This window comes from Rhipicephalus microplus, chromosome X, assembly GCF_043290135.1.
Source record: "Rhipicephalus microplus isolate Deutch F79 chromosome X, USDA_Rmic, whole genome shotgun sequence".
Taxonomy (NCBI): domain Eukaryota; kingdom Metazoa; phylum Arthropoda; class Arachnida; order Ixodida; family Ixodidae; genus Rhipicephalus; species Rhipicephalus microplus.
In genome coordinates, this window is record NC_134710.1 from 143,144,449 (window position 1) to 143,162,357 (window position 17,909).

Genomic DNA, 17,909 nt, shown 5'->3' on the forward strand with positions numbered 1-17,909 from the left:
CAACCTACGGATTTGCCTTTCTTTTTTTCTTGCGCGTCGAACACGTTTGCGTGACAATTGAGTTGGATTGCTCAGCTCTAGTGTGCTTTAAATTATTTATCTGTACATGATCAGTGCCAGCTGCAGTCTTACTGTTTGCTATTTTTTTAAAAAGTTCGCCAGTTTTATTTTGTTTTAATCGCCCGTCTGTTTGTGTTGTCTACTTCGTGCGCGCGTGCGAGCGATGCCAAGATGGCTTCCTCTCAGTCTCCTGTGGCGCCAACCACCCCAACTCTCGCAGCAGAGGGCAAAGTACGAAGCAAAGGATTTGGCTGCGAAGGTGAAAATATTGAAGGCATTGCAAGCGGGAGCATCTCGAAAAGAAGTGATGGAAAAGTTTATTGTGAAGAAAAGCAGGCTGAGCACTTAAGTGAAGAACGAAGAGCAGATTATGCAAGCGTATGACGGGGACATGTTTGGCGACCAGTGGAAGAGGCTTTGAACGGCAGCGCATCCAAAGCTAGAAGAAGCGCTCTTGCGCTGGATTGCCGTTTCGCGCAATGCGCGTTTGCCCTTGAGCGGCCCCCTTATCTGCGCACACGCAGTGAAGTTTGCGGTGGCCTTGAACATTGGCTCCTTCAATGCGTCGGAAGCCTGGTTCGACCGCTTCAAGAAGCGACACGGGTTGGTTTTCCGCAACGTGTGTGGTGAAAGAGGTGCGGTTGACGAAACTGTTGTGCAGGACTGGTGGTCTGAACTATCCGCGTGCCTTTCTGCGTACGAGCCGGGCAACATTTTCAACGCTGATAAGACAGCGCTGTTCTATAAGGCTCTGCCTGAGAAGACAATCGCGTTCAAGGGGGACCTGTGCGTTGGTGGAATATGAAGTAAAGAGTGCGTGACAGTTTTTCTGGCTGATAACATGACCGGCATAGAGCGGCTGCCGCTGCTGGTGATCGGGAAGCTGCGAAGCCAAGATGCTTCAAGAATATTAAGCAGCTGCCTGTCGACTACTGGTTCAACAGAAAGGCTTGGATGACTGCCGAACTCTTTCAAGCCTGGCTGCGTCAGCTCTGCGTCAGCTCGACCGCCGCTTTGCGGCCAAGGCTCAGAAGGTGTTGTTCGTGCTAGACAACTGTAGTGCGCACACGAAGGTGGCCGGGCTCGAGAACATTATACTGCTATTCTTGCCTCTGAACACAATGGCTTCCCTGCAGCCGATGGGCCAGAGAATCGCACAGTTCGTGAAAAGCTGCTATCGACAGCAGGTACTTGAGCGGATGTTGCTCTGCATAGAGTCAGGCAAGCAGTACGAAGTAAGTCTGCTAAGTGCAATCCACATGCTGACATACGTGTTGGAACAACAGACTGCCTGAAGTAGTTGCAAACTGCTTTAGGCGTAGCGACTTTGTGCATGACGCTGCTTGCTGATCCGGGGTGGTGGCTGATGAGAAAACCGGCGAAGAGCAAGATGGCCGCTATGTGAGCATCATGCCAGCTGATGTGCCCCTGGGCGATTACTTTGCAAGTGACAGCGATGTTGCCGGGGCTGGCACAGTTACCGACAGCGATATCGTCGCCGAAGTCTTGGACGGCGAAGGGGAATCGGCTGACGAGGATGTAAGTGATGCTGTAGAGTGTTCACGCCACACTATGACGGAGGCTACGCATGCGTTGTTCGTTTTGGAGGACATATGCATGCTTTCCTCGGACAGCGTGCGCGGACTAAGCCACCTGCAGGAACTTCGCAAATTCTGACTTCGTCGCATATTGCATCCTTGAAGCAAACCGCGATCACAGACTTTTTTAAGAAATAAAAGTCTGATGGTGCAGGAAACATTTTTCAAGTGTTTTGTTCGTACTCGCGATAATTCGTACCCTCGGTTAATTCGGACATTTTCTCCGGTCCCGTGAAGTCCGAATTAACGGGGTTTTCCTGTATCTTTTTATTGCCATTAAGGGGAGATGCTACTCGAACACACTTTTTTGGTAACATTCACCCTAGAGCAATGAAACTTGAGCTGTTTATGGAACTGTTTATGCTGATTTCAAATATATAATTAGTTTTCTTGCAAGTTGCATACTTGTAGCCCTGCAACATGACAAAGTGAAAACTTTAACCCTTTTGCCCCCCTCTTTTCATCCCTGAACTTCCGTAATTTTTTACCATTCATAGTTCATAATGTTTGAAATAAAGTGTAGAATGCAAATAACTAATTAGGAGACACATACAATAGAATGCAAATAACTAATTAGGGAACACATACAAAATATGTAATAGGCATGAAAAGTAATAGACGTAAAAAGTCCATATTTCACCTACTCTAGTAAAGGTTTACGTACAATGTTTTTTATTATACAATAAAATATTGAAATTTAAACTAGATAATTGCATTTGCCATACTTTGGAAAAAAATTGGGCAAAATTTCATGCAGATCCGAGCACTAAAAGTGCCCGAAAAAGGAGGGGCACATAGAAAAAAAGTGACAAAATGTGTGTTTTGAGAAAACGAGTTTTAAAGTTAAAATTGAGTTTTTATTTATGAAAGATGTCACTAAATCTGATGAAATTCGACAACCAAGAAGAACAATCCTTCTTGTAGTGGCCACTGCCACTCAAATACGCCAGCACCATAAGTTTGTCTCTCTCGACTCTTTTGAGCCGAAACCTCACAGACATTTCGCTCACAGACAGGGCCATGAAACGCTTGCCAAGCTTCCGCTGCATCTGGCAGAGCCATGTGCCAACTGCAAGCTAGGAAGAAGTTCGACAGGACTGCGAAATCCAAACTAAGTCCAGTGTCATGCCATTTTGCGGCCATGCTTGGGCTACATACCGTCGTACATATTGGCAATGTCATACCTGCTAAGTTCCCTCACTGCGAGCTTTTTTGACCTCACAAGATTGGCGCTGACATTATCCATTGCCCCATCACGAACTTTCTGGCTGACTGGTGTGAATGAGTTTTGATGCATTGGCTTTTGCAAGCCAACAACTGCCGCAAATCGGACCAGCTGCTCGTAGCCTATCCCTACAGAGCGCGCGGCGCAATGGCTTTCACTTGCGAGCAATGGCTTTTTTCATTCATAACGGAGATAATTACATGAGAAAAGCATTGTTCAGCTGCGCTGCTCGACAAGACATGGACCCCGCAAATAGGCTTGACAGCACATACAGGCGTGCAGCGGCCAATGGCGGTTTCTCGTTCGTACCACGTGATAAGCTAGTCGCGGCGCTCGAAAAACGCGCAGAAGTGTGCTTCTTATTATTTCTTGCGCTGCATCAGAGAAGGAAACTGTTGTTATTTGAAGAGTGAGGCTCGACTCTTTGGCTCATGCGATCAACAATGGCGAGCGGCGACGCATTATCGGCGGCAAGGTGCTCGAAGACTGCACACTTCGGACCTTTTAACAAGCACCTTGTGCTCTTTAGATGCAATTTTAAAGCATTTCCAGTCTCGACCTGTATTATTTTTTTCACAACAGTAGAGGTACTAATCTTGTCAAAATAGGCAAAAATAAAAAATCGCTAATTTTGAAAAAAACTCGTTTTTTGACCCGCATCTCTCCTTAAGGTCGTAACATGATGAAAACGGCGTGCCGGGCTGTTCACATTCATTTCCATCTCCCCCATCCCCCCTCTACATGTCACTTGAATATAAACATTTGACAGAAGTCTGTCTGGTTGGGTATGAAACTGGGAGATGATTTAGACTCCAACCAAAAGTTTTGAAGAAACCTGATATTTCGAAACCGACTTGGTTCCTTCCTCAGGGGTGACTGCGGAGACAATGTAGCAGCGGCGTCTCCGCAGAGATAAGAGCTAACAACTTGCGCTCCAATGGCACAGATCAAAAGAAAGAAGAGGCCCGCGTAATTGCGTACCTCAGAAAAACGAATACCCAAAAACTTCATTCGAGCCGCCACCCGCCGCGCAGAGCAACAGAGGATACGAAAACCCCTATCAACCTTAATTGGCAGCCCCCCGAAACGTGTACCGGTTCCATACGTTTAGGGAACCAGCGAGATGTTGGCGCGTATCTTCAAGAAGGAAGGGGTTCGCATCGCGCATGTGCCTTCGTGTACGCTGGGCTGCCTCCTCCCCCGCCTGAATGACCGGCCAACAATGGACCGCACCCCCGATGTCGTTTACAGAATTTCGTGCGCCTAGTGCCCCTCTTCGTATATCGGCGAGACGAAAGACCTACCGGAACGACTGAAGCAACACGCCAACGATGTGCGGAAGTTCTACAAAGAACGCAGCGCAGTCACCGAACATGCCGAGACGTTGAATCACCGGATAAATTTCGAAGCGACGGCCATCCTTGAAAGCCAGCCGAACTGGAGGAGAAGGTTATTACTGAAGTCGTGGCACATATAGAGGACAGCTCATTACATCAACCGCTCTCTCGGAACGCTTTTCTCAGTGTATACACATGGACTGCGCTCCACGGCAAAACGAGAGAGAGAGGAGGGTCATTATCCACCCCGCGAGTGCTTTGAAGACGCCGCTGCTACGTAGTCTCCGCAGTCACCCCCCCGAGGAAGGAACCAAGTCGCTTTCGAAACGTCGGGTTTCTTTAAAACTTTTGGTTGGAGTCTAAATCATCTCCCCTACCTGTCACTTAAGATGAGTCCGATAAGTCATGCTGAGATTATAAAGTTTTATCATGTCCTACATTTCACACAATTCTCATACATTTGAGTAACCCTCTTGACTTAATACAAAAAATGATTTGTGATCAGGGCATTTATGGAACACAAGGCTTTGTGCTTCGACCATCAAGGGTTACAAAAACATCTGCTGCACATGAATGACAGGCAGATACAACTGAAACTAAATGAAAAAACCGAGGGTGCCTCCAAAGTGCCTAGCTTGCGTGTGGTGCAATTGTACCTTGAGTAGCAAGCAGTGACTGCAGCGTCACCACTATGGTTGCTCTGCAACTTCTCACGCGGCTAGGTGCGGTCATAGCCCATTGCAGTTCTAGAAAATTTACTATAGGTGCACTCTTTGCAGCTCTCTAAGAAGCAGTAAATTGGGCATATTGAGCTTGCAATGAAAATTTGTTAGCACACCTGAGGATAGAAGTGGAAAGGGAAAGTAAAAACAAGCATAAAAGTTGTTTGAGTAAAAAAAAAGTTTAGGCTATGTATGATAATGCATGCACACACACACACAAACGAAACAAGATAGCACCTTCAGGAATTGTCAAAAATGAATACATGCCGCATTATAAAAGTTGAATTGTGCTAATGTGGAAACTACTTGACGCAGTGTTGTCGTTTTGCTGGCCCTATTCCAATTTTTCTTCAAGTTGCAAGTACGTTCACCCATAACTTTTGTTTGTAGGTCAAGTGCCATCAGTACTGGCCAATGAACCTGGATGAAGAGCTTGTGCTCACTGGCGTAGGACTCAAAGTGGCCTTTCTTGGCGAAAAGCCAGCAACCAACTACACTGTTCGGGAACTCATGCTAACGGACCTTGAGGTGAGGATTATGAACTTCCTTGCTTGTATATTTCAAAATTGCAGAACCATTTTACTACAGTAGCGTACCAGTACTACCTTATATGTGTACAGTAAAAGCTCGTTAGCCCGGATCTCATGGGACCGGTGAAAATGTCAGTTAAACGAATTCCGGCTTATCAAATGAACCATCAAAACAAAAGGAAAATGCACTCAGCACATACAAACCTTTATTTCATAAAAACTGTGTCAACTTAGTCTGCTTCGTCATCAGAATTAGTGCTAGAATGATCTTCTTCAACCCCATGTGGTGGTGGTGTGCACGCTCGCTGTTGCAAGAACTGATGCAGAACTCCGCGAGGGCTTCGGCAGCCTCCTGCACGGCGTGATGTCATGTCGGCTAATCGTGAATGTCATCTTCAGAACAGTGATTCTGATCCTCTTCACGCACTGCCGATAATAGGGAGGTGCTCGCAACACGTGCTCGCAGGTGTTACTGGTGTTTCTTTAGTTGCGGGTGCCGTATGAGTTTTAGAATAGCGTGTGCTCCCCCTAGGGAAAAGTCCAGGGACTTTCACCCCGACTGAAAACCCGTATGCACAGAAGCTACACACAGCACCTCGATCGCCGCACGCAGCGCGATCGCCGCACGCTATTTCAAATTTTCTGTGGGCAAGCGGCGAACAGCGGCTCGCGTTACAGCGCATGCGCAGTGGCAGCGACCGCACCGCAAGGGCTCGCAGTATGCTATTCATCAGTCAGCGAACCAGAAACGGCCAGAGCATCATCAATGTCAACAAACACAGCCTGAGAACGTAACGACCGTTTCTATGTCAAAGCGCCAACTTGCCCAACAGTGAACTCTTTTGATGTGCCCGAGCTGCACATGCTATGCGTGAAGTCACAACGCAAAAAAATAGCAGCGTAGGCGTCGCGGGCAACTGGCGTAGCGGAGGCTGCGCAAACTGTCCTGTTGTCCGCATATGCGGCACCATGTCCGGCGCATTTCACAGACACTGGATGCACCGGCGGTCCAAGCGCTTTTGCCGGGTGATGACTAGCGCCACCTGGCCACTTCTCCCCTCATTCACTATCATCATAATCATCATCATCATCATCATCATTAGCCTGACTACGTCTACTGCAGGACAAAAGCCTCTCCCATGTTCCGCCAGTTAACCCGGTCCTGTGCTTGCTGCTGCCAATTTATACCCGCAAACTTCTTAATCTCATCTGCCCACCTAACCTTCTGTCTCCCCCTAACTCGCTTGCCTTCTTTTTGAATCCAGTTAGTTACCCTTAATGACCAGCGGTTATCCTGTCTACGCGCTACATGCCCGGCCCATGTCCATTTTCTCTTCTTGATTTCAACTATGGTATCCTTAACCCCCGTTTGTTCCCTAATCCACTCTGCTCTCTTCTTGCTAAGTACCGGCAAGATACAGCTGTTATATACCTTCCTCTTGAGGGATAGTGGCAATCTACCTGTCATAATTTGAGAGTTCTTGCCAAATGTGCTCCACCCCATCCTTATTCTTCTAGTTACTTCAATCTCGTGGTTCGGCTCCGCGGTTATTACCTGCCCTAAGTAGACATAGTCTTTTACAACTCGAAGTGCACTATTACTTATCTCGAAGTGCTGCTCTTTTCCGAGGTTGTTGTACATTACTTTCGTTTTCTGCAGATTAATTTTAAGACCCACCTTTCTGCTCTCCTTGTCTAACTCCGTAATCATGAGTTGCGATTCGCCCCCTGAGTTACTCAGCAATGTAATGTCATCGGCGAAGCGCAGGTTATTAAGGTACTCTACATTAACTGTTATCCCTAGTTGTTCCCATTCTAGGCTTCTGAAAACCTCCTGTAAGCACGCGGTAAATAGCATTGGGGATATTGTGTCCTCATGGTCATATTGTGCTGCTGTTCCTTCAGTTTCAGTTTCTTCAAAACTTTGGTTCCAGCTGGGACTTCATGCTTTCACAAACCGGAATCGGTTACTAAAAGCATGAAGCCCCGATAGCCCTCCCTAGAATCATCCGAATTGACTGGTGCGCGGCTAAATCACTCCACATTACTGAGCATTTGACACCATTAAAATGTACACAGTTTTGCCGGGACCGCGCCGCGTGTCCGTGTTAACCAGATTTCCGGGCTAACGAGATCCGGGTAAAGAAACTTTTACTGTATACATGTGTAATGATTACACCCATGTAATAGTTTCACTCTGAACATCGTTAAAAAGTCTTCCCCCAAAGTACTTCAACATATTATCCGTGTATTAGCCGCACCTGTAATTTTTTGGAAGGTTATCTGCTCTGCAGTGTGACAATTCCAAAGCTTTTTTTTTATTTTTTTGGACAAAACAAGGCGGTTTTGCCATGTTTTCGGTGTTTAGGTTAAAAAGGTTAAGAAGATGATGACAGCTCATTGTTTTAGGCTTGTAGTTCTAATAGGTTTTAGGGAGTTTATCGTGGCTAGTATAAGGGGAGACACGGCTCTTGGGAACCGAAAATTTGTCAAAAAATTGAATTTTCAACCATGGCATTTTCACAATATTTCTACCATCTCACACCTGTGTGCAAGTTTTCGTTTCAAAATCTTGCATATTAGTGGTGCAACAGTAAATTAAAGATGTGTTGGCACGCTTCCAGCCCTTAAAATTGTGGTCAAATCGCAGTTATTTCGGCTGCCTGTAACTCTTGAAAAGCCTGCTTTGTTGCGGCCATTTTGGTACCGTTGAAAAGCTCTCACATTTGGCTTTTTTTATCGCTCGATCAGGCAACATTGAGTTTGCCACCTTCTCAATTAGAAAAGAGGAAAAAAACTAGGCGTAAAATATCGCCATTGGCCACTTCAGAACACATGGCTACAATGGTGTCATCTGATTGGCATAGGGCTGCATTTGAAAACCTGGCTAGTTGGGGCGTACCGTTGAAAAGCTCTCACATTTGGCTTTTTTTATCGCTCGATCAGGCAACATTGAGTTTGCCACCTTCTCAATTAGAAATGGGGAAAAAAACTAGGCGTAAAATATCGCCATTGGCCACTTCAGAACACATGGCTACAATGGCGTCATCTGATTGGCATAGGGCGCTGCATTTGAAAACCTGGCTAGTTGCGGCGCCATTTTGCCTTAGGTTATGACCATAGGATGAACGTGCCTGGAGGACTGAAAAAGTTCCACTCGGTGTATCAGTTCGGGCGAAGGCGAGCCAAAATGAAAAAAATGTGCTAACGGTACATCACGGGGTTTCTGCAACCGATCAGCAAGCGACCATCGTTGTTTTGGCGCACGATAACGGCGATGGAGGTGATTTTGGTACGCTCCACAAAGCCACGATATTGCGCCGCTCCACAACCGATGGAGCTAATGACTAGCGATGCTGGGGCACCTGACATTGTCGGCGCAGTTGATAGTGGTCCGCAAGGTGAGGACTTGTTATCATCCGGCTTTACAAGCGATCAGTGAGAGACCCGCAATGATGCAACTGACAGCCGTCTGCCCGAGAACCACGGCATCTAGCCATCTGCAAGTTGACGCTGTAGCTGTCACAAGCAGCAACATAGCTCAAGCAGGTCATGCTTGAGCGACTTGAGTCAACACCGGCAACTGCACGAAAGACTGCACTTTTTACAGATGCAGGCGACGTGTCACTGGCGTCCACCACGGACACTGCAGCTTCGTATTTGATGGTCGACTTGGAGATCCTGAATGTGCTTCTTGCTGCTTCCCTTTGGTGCAGTGTATGTGGCGGGTGTGCGAACTAGTCACGGATGACCGAAACTACTGCCTCGATTAGAAACTGATAATCGTGCAATGTATTTGAGATAAACATTTTATTCACGCATTCAATGCTCTGTAGTAGCAACGGCCAGACAATCATGAACGACATTTTCGCGTTGATGGGAATGTCGTGGCAGGGGCTACACAATAAAACTTCTCAATGGCAATTTTTTTGCCCGTTTCTCCAAAGTGGCACTTCTGATAGTGTTATACTGGAGCAACAATATCTCTGGTTCTACTCATCAAGTCTCAATAATTACTTTTTTGTCAGAAAGGTGGCGAATTGACAAGTGCGGTAGGACTAGTATATCATTGTATGTTATAAAGAACATTTACAAAAATAATTTTTTTGAATCTATTATAGGGTTTTACAAGCAAATTTTGAGATGCCCTAATTTTATTTGACATTGTTTTAAATATAATTCTTGTGTGATATTCACCGTATATTATTCTCGATGACTGTAATTATCAAAAGTAACCTCGACCAAGAGCAGCTTCATTGTTAAAAATAAATACCAGTTCAACTGCTCAGTCGAAACTTACGATAATGAAATCCTGAGGGAACAAATTCTCACCGCAAATAAATATTTTCAGATAACTGGCGAACGGCCACAGGAGTCAATACAATACATTTCGTAAGTCGCGATTACAAAGCATATTTTAACTGCAGTCTCCCACTAACGAAATTTTCTACGAGTGTGCGCAAATAATTCACTCTCGTAACATTGACTGCATTCATAAACTGCTCAAATGCATTTGTGTACACTAAATTGCACAAACTCAAATGAAAGCCGCCATTATGATTGGCGATCATGGTGATGATGATGGTTTGCCCATTGGTAAGGGTGACTGCACAGTGTCCCAACCAAAAATGTATTTAATTAGCAGTAACTACTACAGCAGTAACAACTACTTTAAAAAGAAGCCACAAGAATCTGAGGCGGCTTAGTAGTGGGCACTTGCTAATATCTTAAAGGGCCAGTAAACCACCCTGAGGTCCAAAAATTTTAATGAAAAAAAATATGTGCATTTTTTTTATGTGAACATGCTGCCGAAAGAATTTTGTGAATATGTGCTATAATAAGAGAAGTTATAAGGGTTACAGCATCCGTTTCTTCCATTTTCAAATTTTCGCGTGGTTGCTCACCACCCTTTTCCGCCATGAGAGGAAAAGGAGTAGCTCGTCATCTTGATTCCGCTCACTTTGGCAGCATGCTACGACATCCATGATACGTCATCGGCGTGCAACCAATGACTGAGTGAGGCTTCCCCCGCATGAGCACGTGTCATAGCAGCGAGGGCAGGAATCGAGGAGCACTTTTCCCTTCGCGCTATGGTAGTGAGATGCCTCTTTATCTTGGAGGCTTTCGTTCTGGCAATACCGCTTATCCCAGAGTCTCGGGCTCTAAAAATTTAAACGACAAAGGGCAGCACTGAAAATTGACAAATATGGACTGCGCAGCTGAATCTGCATCACTGTAGGGCCATGGCGCCGTTTTGTAAGGCAACGAATCAATCAACGAGACAAGCTCAGTGGTGCGTAACGTTGTCCATGGGCATAGAGTTTTATACAATACCGAGAGAGGAATCTGGTGCTGTGATCATGTACCCCCATGGGAATTATGGGAAGTACAGGCTTCGGATTGGATAGTGTTATGCCCCTGACACACGGGCACCCTGAAGTCCTTTAGACAAGGGGACATCTTTCGGAAAGGCGTTCGGGCACAGTGACACACGACGAAGGAGTAACACCTTTCCGGCAAAGATCCTTTTTGCAAAAGCAGATCCTGCATCTACTTTTCTGGCAGGAAGGGAGTACTCTCGCATACAGTGTGCATAATTTATCAATAGAAGAAAACGTGTCGCAACACTGCGGTGCCCTGTCAGTATTTTTTTGCGCTGAGAAAATGTTTTCATTTTCAGCAGCAGTGCGATTTGTTCAAAAGTGAAGGCCTATAGTCTGTCCATACTCTCAAACGCCTGCATTACGTCACTAGCGCGATTATGTTAGGGTTGGCAGCGGCAGTTGCTGTGTCGGGCTCACTCGAAAACACTGCTTAATGTGGCCGTCGCCTAATAACGGCAATGTGTCTTCGAACCAGCGTTCGTTGCGCACATAGGCCCAACTTTCGCGGTTGATGGCTCGGGGTGACAGTGCGGAAGCAGTCAAAATGAAGCTGTTCATGACGAGTCTTTGTTTGAGGCTCATCACTCTTTTTCGCAGCGTTTAGCTCATCTTCGATGGAGCCGAGGGCAACAAGAGTCAGGCCCACCTCAACTGTTGCTTTATCTCTGTCTCTGCGCTCAGACATCGCAGGACCACAATGAAACGCGGTACGCCGTCACTGACCCAATTGGACGCAGCCATGTAAAAAGCACTACAAAAAACAAAAACAGCAAAACACCGACTGTTCATAGTGGCCAGACGAACTTAAGTTGCTGCTAAAAATTCAAAAAAGCGAAAAAAAATTACAGGTATGCGCATTATAAGCCACCAGACAATAAAAAAAAAAAAACGGTTTTATGCTCCGGTGTCGCTGAATGTTATGTACATGCGCAGATTTTTTAAATATTTCCAATCTTGCTGCTTCCACAAACAGCGCCATTTTTTCTGGAGCGTTCTTCTGAGGCACCGCCTAAAGCAGTAGTCCGGTGCCGTGTGTCATCAGCTCCACTCCTTTCTGCAAATGGTCCCCTTGGGCGACAAAAGGGGTTTACTTCAAAGTACTTTACTTTTGCCCGTGTGTCACGGGTATTAGCTAGCGAACTGTCTATAAATCTTTTCCTACATTTTCAGTTTCGTTCTTAGTGCTGCACGGGTAGCGCGAACTGTCTATAAATCTTTTCCTACATTTTCAGTTTCGTTCTTAGTGCAGCACGGGTAGTGGGATGCGGTGAAAAGCGCTGAAGCAGTGCCTTTGTTGTTCGAAGAGGCTGAACACCACTAGGTCTCATGAACGTCTGCGATGTTTGAGATTTAGGAGTCGTGTTTTACAGTTTAAACCATAGAGTTTCATACAATAATACCTAGAGGAGAATCTGGCGCTAGTTTCTACGCGGACCCCTTCAGCGGCACTTGTACCCCAATGGGAACTATGGGAATCACAGGCTTCGGATCGGCTTCGAATGGATCACGTTCTTGAGATTCGCGACGCTTGTTTGCAAAGTCTAAAACAAAGTGATATGAAGTTATGTCTAATTGAAACTTGCTTCATTTTTTCGTACGCAAACTTTATGGCAAAAGGTTTTTGTGACTAGGCAGTAAAAATGAAACCTGGACAAATTTAACCGCCGGGGTATGCATTGCTCTGTCATAGCGTTCCAGATTTGGCATCACTTTTAGTGATAGCGCAATCGAAGGCCTGCTGACACATGCACTGCCCATCAGTGTCATCGTCGCCATGTACGTCTACGCCGTGTGTAATGCCCGAAAGATGCAATTAATTATTATTTACAACATTTTAAAATAAACATTCTTGTTTTGCCCTCGAAAGTACGCAATATCTATTTATGGAAATAAAAGCACAGTATTAAGGGAGGGCGCGCGGCCTTTGAAAACCGAAAAATTGTAAAAAAGTCATTTTTTTAAAAACCATATATTTATGTTGTATGTCACATAAACTACCTATTCTGTGAATATCAGCGTCTAATTCAACCCCAAAGTGCAAAAAAAAAATGCTATTTTCGAGGTCGCCACAGCGCCCAAAACATGCGCGAAAGCCAAAATCAAACCAAAATTCGCGCGTGCGCCATTCCAGACCATGCGGCCGTTTCGCGCCATCTTGGGGTGCTATTCTGGACATCGTCGAATTCCGCCATGTTGAGAAATTCCACCATTGATCGATGTTGATTGGCCAAGAGAGCTGCTACGACCTCTCTGATTGGCTTAAAATGCTGCCATTGCGAAATTTGACAATATGGTGGAATTAGACAGTGTTCATAATAGCACCCTTGGTCTTGTTTTGACCGGGAATTCTTTCTCTCTCGTTTGCCGCCTTTCAAAATGGCGTCAACAGCGCGGTTGAGACATTATTGGCGTTTTCTCGAAATGCGATGCGAAGCGCTGGTTGGCTAGAGCAGCTCATTCATATCTCGGGGCGAAGGCGCGCCCGACATTGGCTGCTGCTCCGTTGGAAGCCGGGGCGGTCCCTCCCGGCAATGGCATGGCTGGCGCGCTCGTCTCGCTGTTGCTCTCTGCTTTGTCTCTCTCGACACATGTCTGCTTACGAGCCGCTTTCTTGCCTTGCGCTGTATTTTCGATCAGTTTATCATCTTTTTTTTTCGTTTCGCACAAGTTCTGTGCCCTTTATCTTTGTTGCTGTGCGTGATGCCGACAACGAAGCCGAAGGCTGTGCGGAAGTTCGGAGGGCTGAAGCGCTTTATGCAGCTTGTACGAGAATCTAATTTCCACTTTTCTTCTGCAAGTGCCCAGTGTGTAGACGTTTGCAGCGGCGCAACTGTGCTATCGGCTGCCACCAGTCCATAATCTGATACACCGTGTGTACCTGGAGCCACGCTTGTACCAAGCGTGTCCGAGATCGCCGGGTCCATCACGTGATCTGAATCGGTGCCGTTGAGCGTGACACCGAGTGTTGCTGAGATCGCCAGACCCAGCACTTCATCTGCATCGGGGCCGTGAAGCATGCGTATGCCGTTGACCCTTCATCTGTAGACGCATTTCCTAACTAAGGAAGAAATCGATGCGAATGCGAGACGCCGTTAGCGCTGAACTCGAATTTACGCCAGTGGCGCAGAAAAAATTTGAACTGATGCAGCTGGCTCTTGAACCTGCAGTGTCAAGTGATGGTGAACATTTTTTGCTCGTCCAAATAAACATCTTTAACGTGGTGCTCAACTTCACAGTGTGCAAGCAGTGCTTGAAAGGTGGCATGATTGTCTGAGAGAGCACTAGGCTTGGACTGGCAACAAAGCTGGAAGTCGTGTGCTCCTGTGGCACCATTGATAAAGTGTAGACATCACCCCGCAAACAGGACTCGCAGGTCTTTGACGTGAATGTCCGGGCCATAGTGGCCATGAACCAAATAGGTAAGGGGCGAACAGCTCTGAATGATTTTTGGGTAGCCATGAACGTCTCTTATAGAGGTCTCCTTATCAGAAACACCTGAAAGAGACGTTCAGGAATGCAGAAGCCACTGCTCTGGACAAGTTTTATACTGAATCTGCCATAGCAGTGATTGCTACGTACAAAAAGATGGACCCCACCTTTATCAAGGACATCACCGTGGTGTATGACGGTACTTGGCTCAAGCGTGGGCACACATCACACATTGCCCCGCCGCGGTGGCCTAGTGGCTAAGGTACTCGGCTGCTGACCCGCAGGTCGCGGGATTGAATCCCGGCTGCGGCGGCTGCATTTCCGATGGAGGCGGAAATGTTGTAGGCCTGTGTGCTCAGATTTGGGTGCACGTTAAAGAACCCCAGGTGGTCGAAATTTCCGGAACCTTCCACTACGGCGTCTCTCATAATCATATCGTGGTTTTAGGATGGTAAACCCCACATGTCAATCAATCTGGTATGTCGTGGGATTTCTTCCAGCTCTTCAGGCACATAAGTGAACTACCCAGTTTGACCTGAGTAACTCTAGAATCACTGAGTGCAATTTAATGAAATTTTGCAGTCTCTCTAGTTTCATTGTAGTGAACATACCCTGAAAGTTTCAACAAGATAGCTTAAAAAATTAAAAAAAAAATCGGTTTCTGGGGTAGCCTCCTCCTAATGGGGACAGACTGGTCTTAAGCATTTTTTTTGTTTATTTCTTCAGTGATCTTGATCAAACTGTATAGAATTATACAGTTTTTTCTGTTGATTTCAAATATTTAATTAGTTTTTCTGTTACTCGTCTTGTTCCTGAGATAACTTAAGTTCACACCCAATTGTTTAAAGCTGCCATATAAAAAAAAAGTGCTTAGTTAAAAGTGATATTTAAGATATGCCAACATAGACTAATGACTATATATTGAAAGTATGCAAGAGTGTTTTGTTTTTTAGGCCTTTCTTGGTAATTTTACAACAAAATGAACTATCCATTTTCAAAAGAAGTTGGAATTGTGTTACAATTTTGATGAGTTAATTAATTAAGAAGGCTTGTGCTCCCACATTTGCATTCTACACACATACAGGCTTCCAAAGCAAAAAGAAAGATTGTTGTACCTGCCCTAGCTACAGAGATATTGTGGCCTCAAAATTTAACAGTCGTAACTTTACTTTTTTTGAGAAAAATGGAAAATACTGAAAACACACAGCTTCTTCAAAAAGTAACAATCATGGTGCACATGTTTTGCAATCCTCATAAAGGTGCTCATAAATTCGTAGCAGAGCTTCTAACACAGGTGCTGGCAAATTATAAAGCAGCTTCTCAGTCAGTTGCCCATTTTTTTGCAGGTTCTGCATGTGAACAGCATCAAAAATCCGGACAGTTACAATCACATTACAAAAAAATTACCAATTCCTGGTGTGTGAAAATTTGCAGAGATATAGAAAAATACTAGCAGAAACCAAATATGTCAATTTTAACAATCGAATTTTTTGTCACTTCTTGGTCCCAAAGACCAGTCTGCCCCCTGAAGTGAGAAACACATTAACGTGTTTTTTAACGAGTCAGAAGAGCGCTCGCCGTGCGTCTACTTCGTGTCGCCGTCGTTTTGCAGTTGATTTCGAGTTTTGGCAAGATGCACAAACAAACGTGAACCCAATGCAATATCCTGCACTGGCATGGGACGCTATATATATGAACAGCGGTGAGTTGACGACGCTTCGCCTAAACTGTCAAACACGACCTATACAGCTCCAGCGTTGCAGTAAATTGAGAGGCCTAGCAGTTTTCAGCTTCTTTGAACAACAAAGGTGCAGCTTCAGTTCTTTGAGCCGACCCCACTACCCACTCTACGCGAAGAACGAAACTTAAACTGTAGAAAAAGATCTGTAGACAATTCGCTGGCTAACATGATTTAATATGAAGCCTGTACTTCCCATAATTTCCATGAGGGTACACGATTGCAGTGCCAGATTCCTCTTTAGGTATTATTGTATGAAACTCTATGGTTTAAACGAAGCGTTGTCCACTCACCGCAGCCCGTAGATGTAGCGTCTGATGCCAGTGCAGAATATTGCATCGAGTTCATGTTTTTTCACGAGCGCAGCTTTCTTAAACTCGTTCGAATTGACTGCAAAATGACGGTGAAGCTAAGCAGACACATCGTCATGCTTCTGACTCGACTTCAGAACAAAACGAGGGGTGTGTTGGAGGCAGATTACTTGGACAGACGGACCTGGCATTGCAGCAGACAAAACGTTTAATTTTTTTTTTCCGCTTGATACTGTATTGTTATTTACATGAAGAGATAATGCATACTTTCAAGCAAAAAACAAGCATGTTTGTTGTCTAGTGCAGTAAAAATATTATATTTTGATGCCAAATCTGGGACGCAATGGCAGAGCCATGTACACCCTGGTGTCTAAATTTGTCCACGTTTCGCTTCTACTTCATAGGTACAGAAACTTTTTGCGACTAAGTTTACATACAAAAGAATGAAGCAAGTTTCAGTTGAAACTTCCAAGTTTCAGTTTCCAAAGCCTGTACTTCCCATAATTCCAATGGGAGTACACATGCCGCTGAAGGAGCCTGTGTAGATACTAGCCCTAGATTTCCCTCTTGGTATTATTGTATGAAACTCTATGCTCATTGGCAAGTTTCAGTTGAAACTTCCAAGTTTCAGTTTCCAAAGCCTGTACTTCCCATAATTCCCATGGGAGTACACATGCCGCTGAAGGAGCCTGTGTAGATACTAGCTCTAGATTCCCCTCTTGGTATTATTGTATGAAACTCTATGCTCATTGGCAAGCTCTCTTCAGACTGCTCATATGAGGGGGATTAGTCAGGTGAGGGAAACGGGTGCGGGATCGTTTTTCCAAATGGAGGGCCTGCGTGGTGCGCAGCGCTGTAAAGGCCGGACCACACCTAGTCGTTGCAGCGCTTCAGCGCGTGGTTTTTTGACGTGGCACCACGTCCTCTCCCTTATAAGTGGCAGGGCATGCAGCTCCGCGTAGCCATGTGTCTTCACTCTTCATTTAGAGAGGGTTCGGCGCCGCGCCAAAAAGCAGCGCGCTGCAAGAGCTACGTGTGATCAGGCCTTAAGGGGAGACACGGGTATGGGAGGCCGAAAATTTTCCGAAAAACCTATTTTTTGAAGTCTTTTTTTTTTTTCATAATCATTAAGGTCTAAGGAAGCTGTTCCTAAAATATTATAGCCCTGTAATGCGTATTTGTCGAGTTATTGGGTCGCAAAGTCAGTTTGATGACCATTTTCACTTCCGAAACCACCTAAAAAAACGGTCGTGTTCAACGCCGCAGCGCGCGAGAACCGCACCAAGTAGCGCGGCCATTTTGGTCTCATTTTAAAGACGCATTTTTCTATTATCTGTTCCTAGCAGAAGAACGTTTTTCATCTAGCAACAACGCAGCTATCGCGCATAAAAAAAAAACTGAATGCTCGCACATCATTGGTGCGTTTTTGTCACGTGGGGCAGTTCCCAGTTTCCTATTGGACGCGAAGGGATTCGTCCGCTAGACAGCGGCGTGCAAGCCGCCATTTTGCGTAGAGGCCTAACAACGGCTGTGCATTCGGTGCAATGGCAGGCGGTCATCTGAAGTTCCGGAGTG

The 17,909-nt window shown here is 45.6% G+C and overlaps 1 protein-coding gene across 3 annotated transcripts in view; it reads left to right on the plus strand.

Moving 5' to 3' along the window:
* Window positions 1-17,909, plus strand: part of LOC119176736 (tyrosine-protein phosphatase non-receptor type 1) — a 108,820-nt gene that overhangs the window by 15,662 nt on the left and 75,249 nt on the right. For all 3 annotated transcript variants that reach the window (XM_037428095.2, XM_037428094.2, XM_075877920.1), the window contains exon 5: window positions 5,333-5,470. In XM_037428095.2, coding sequence (XP_037283992.1) covers window positions 5,333-5,470 — 138 coding nt within the window. The remainder of the gene's footprint in view (window positions 1-5,332; window positions 5,471-17,909) is intronic.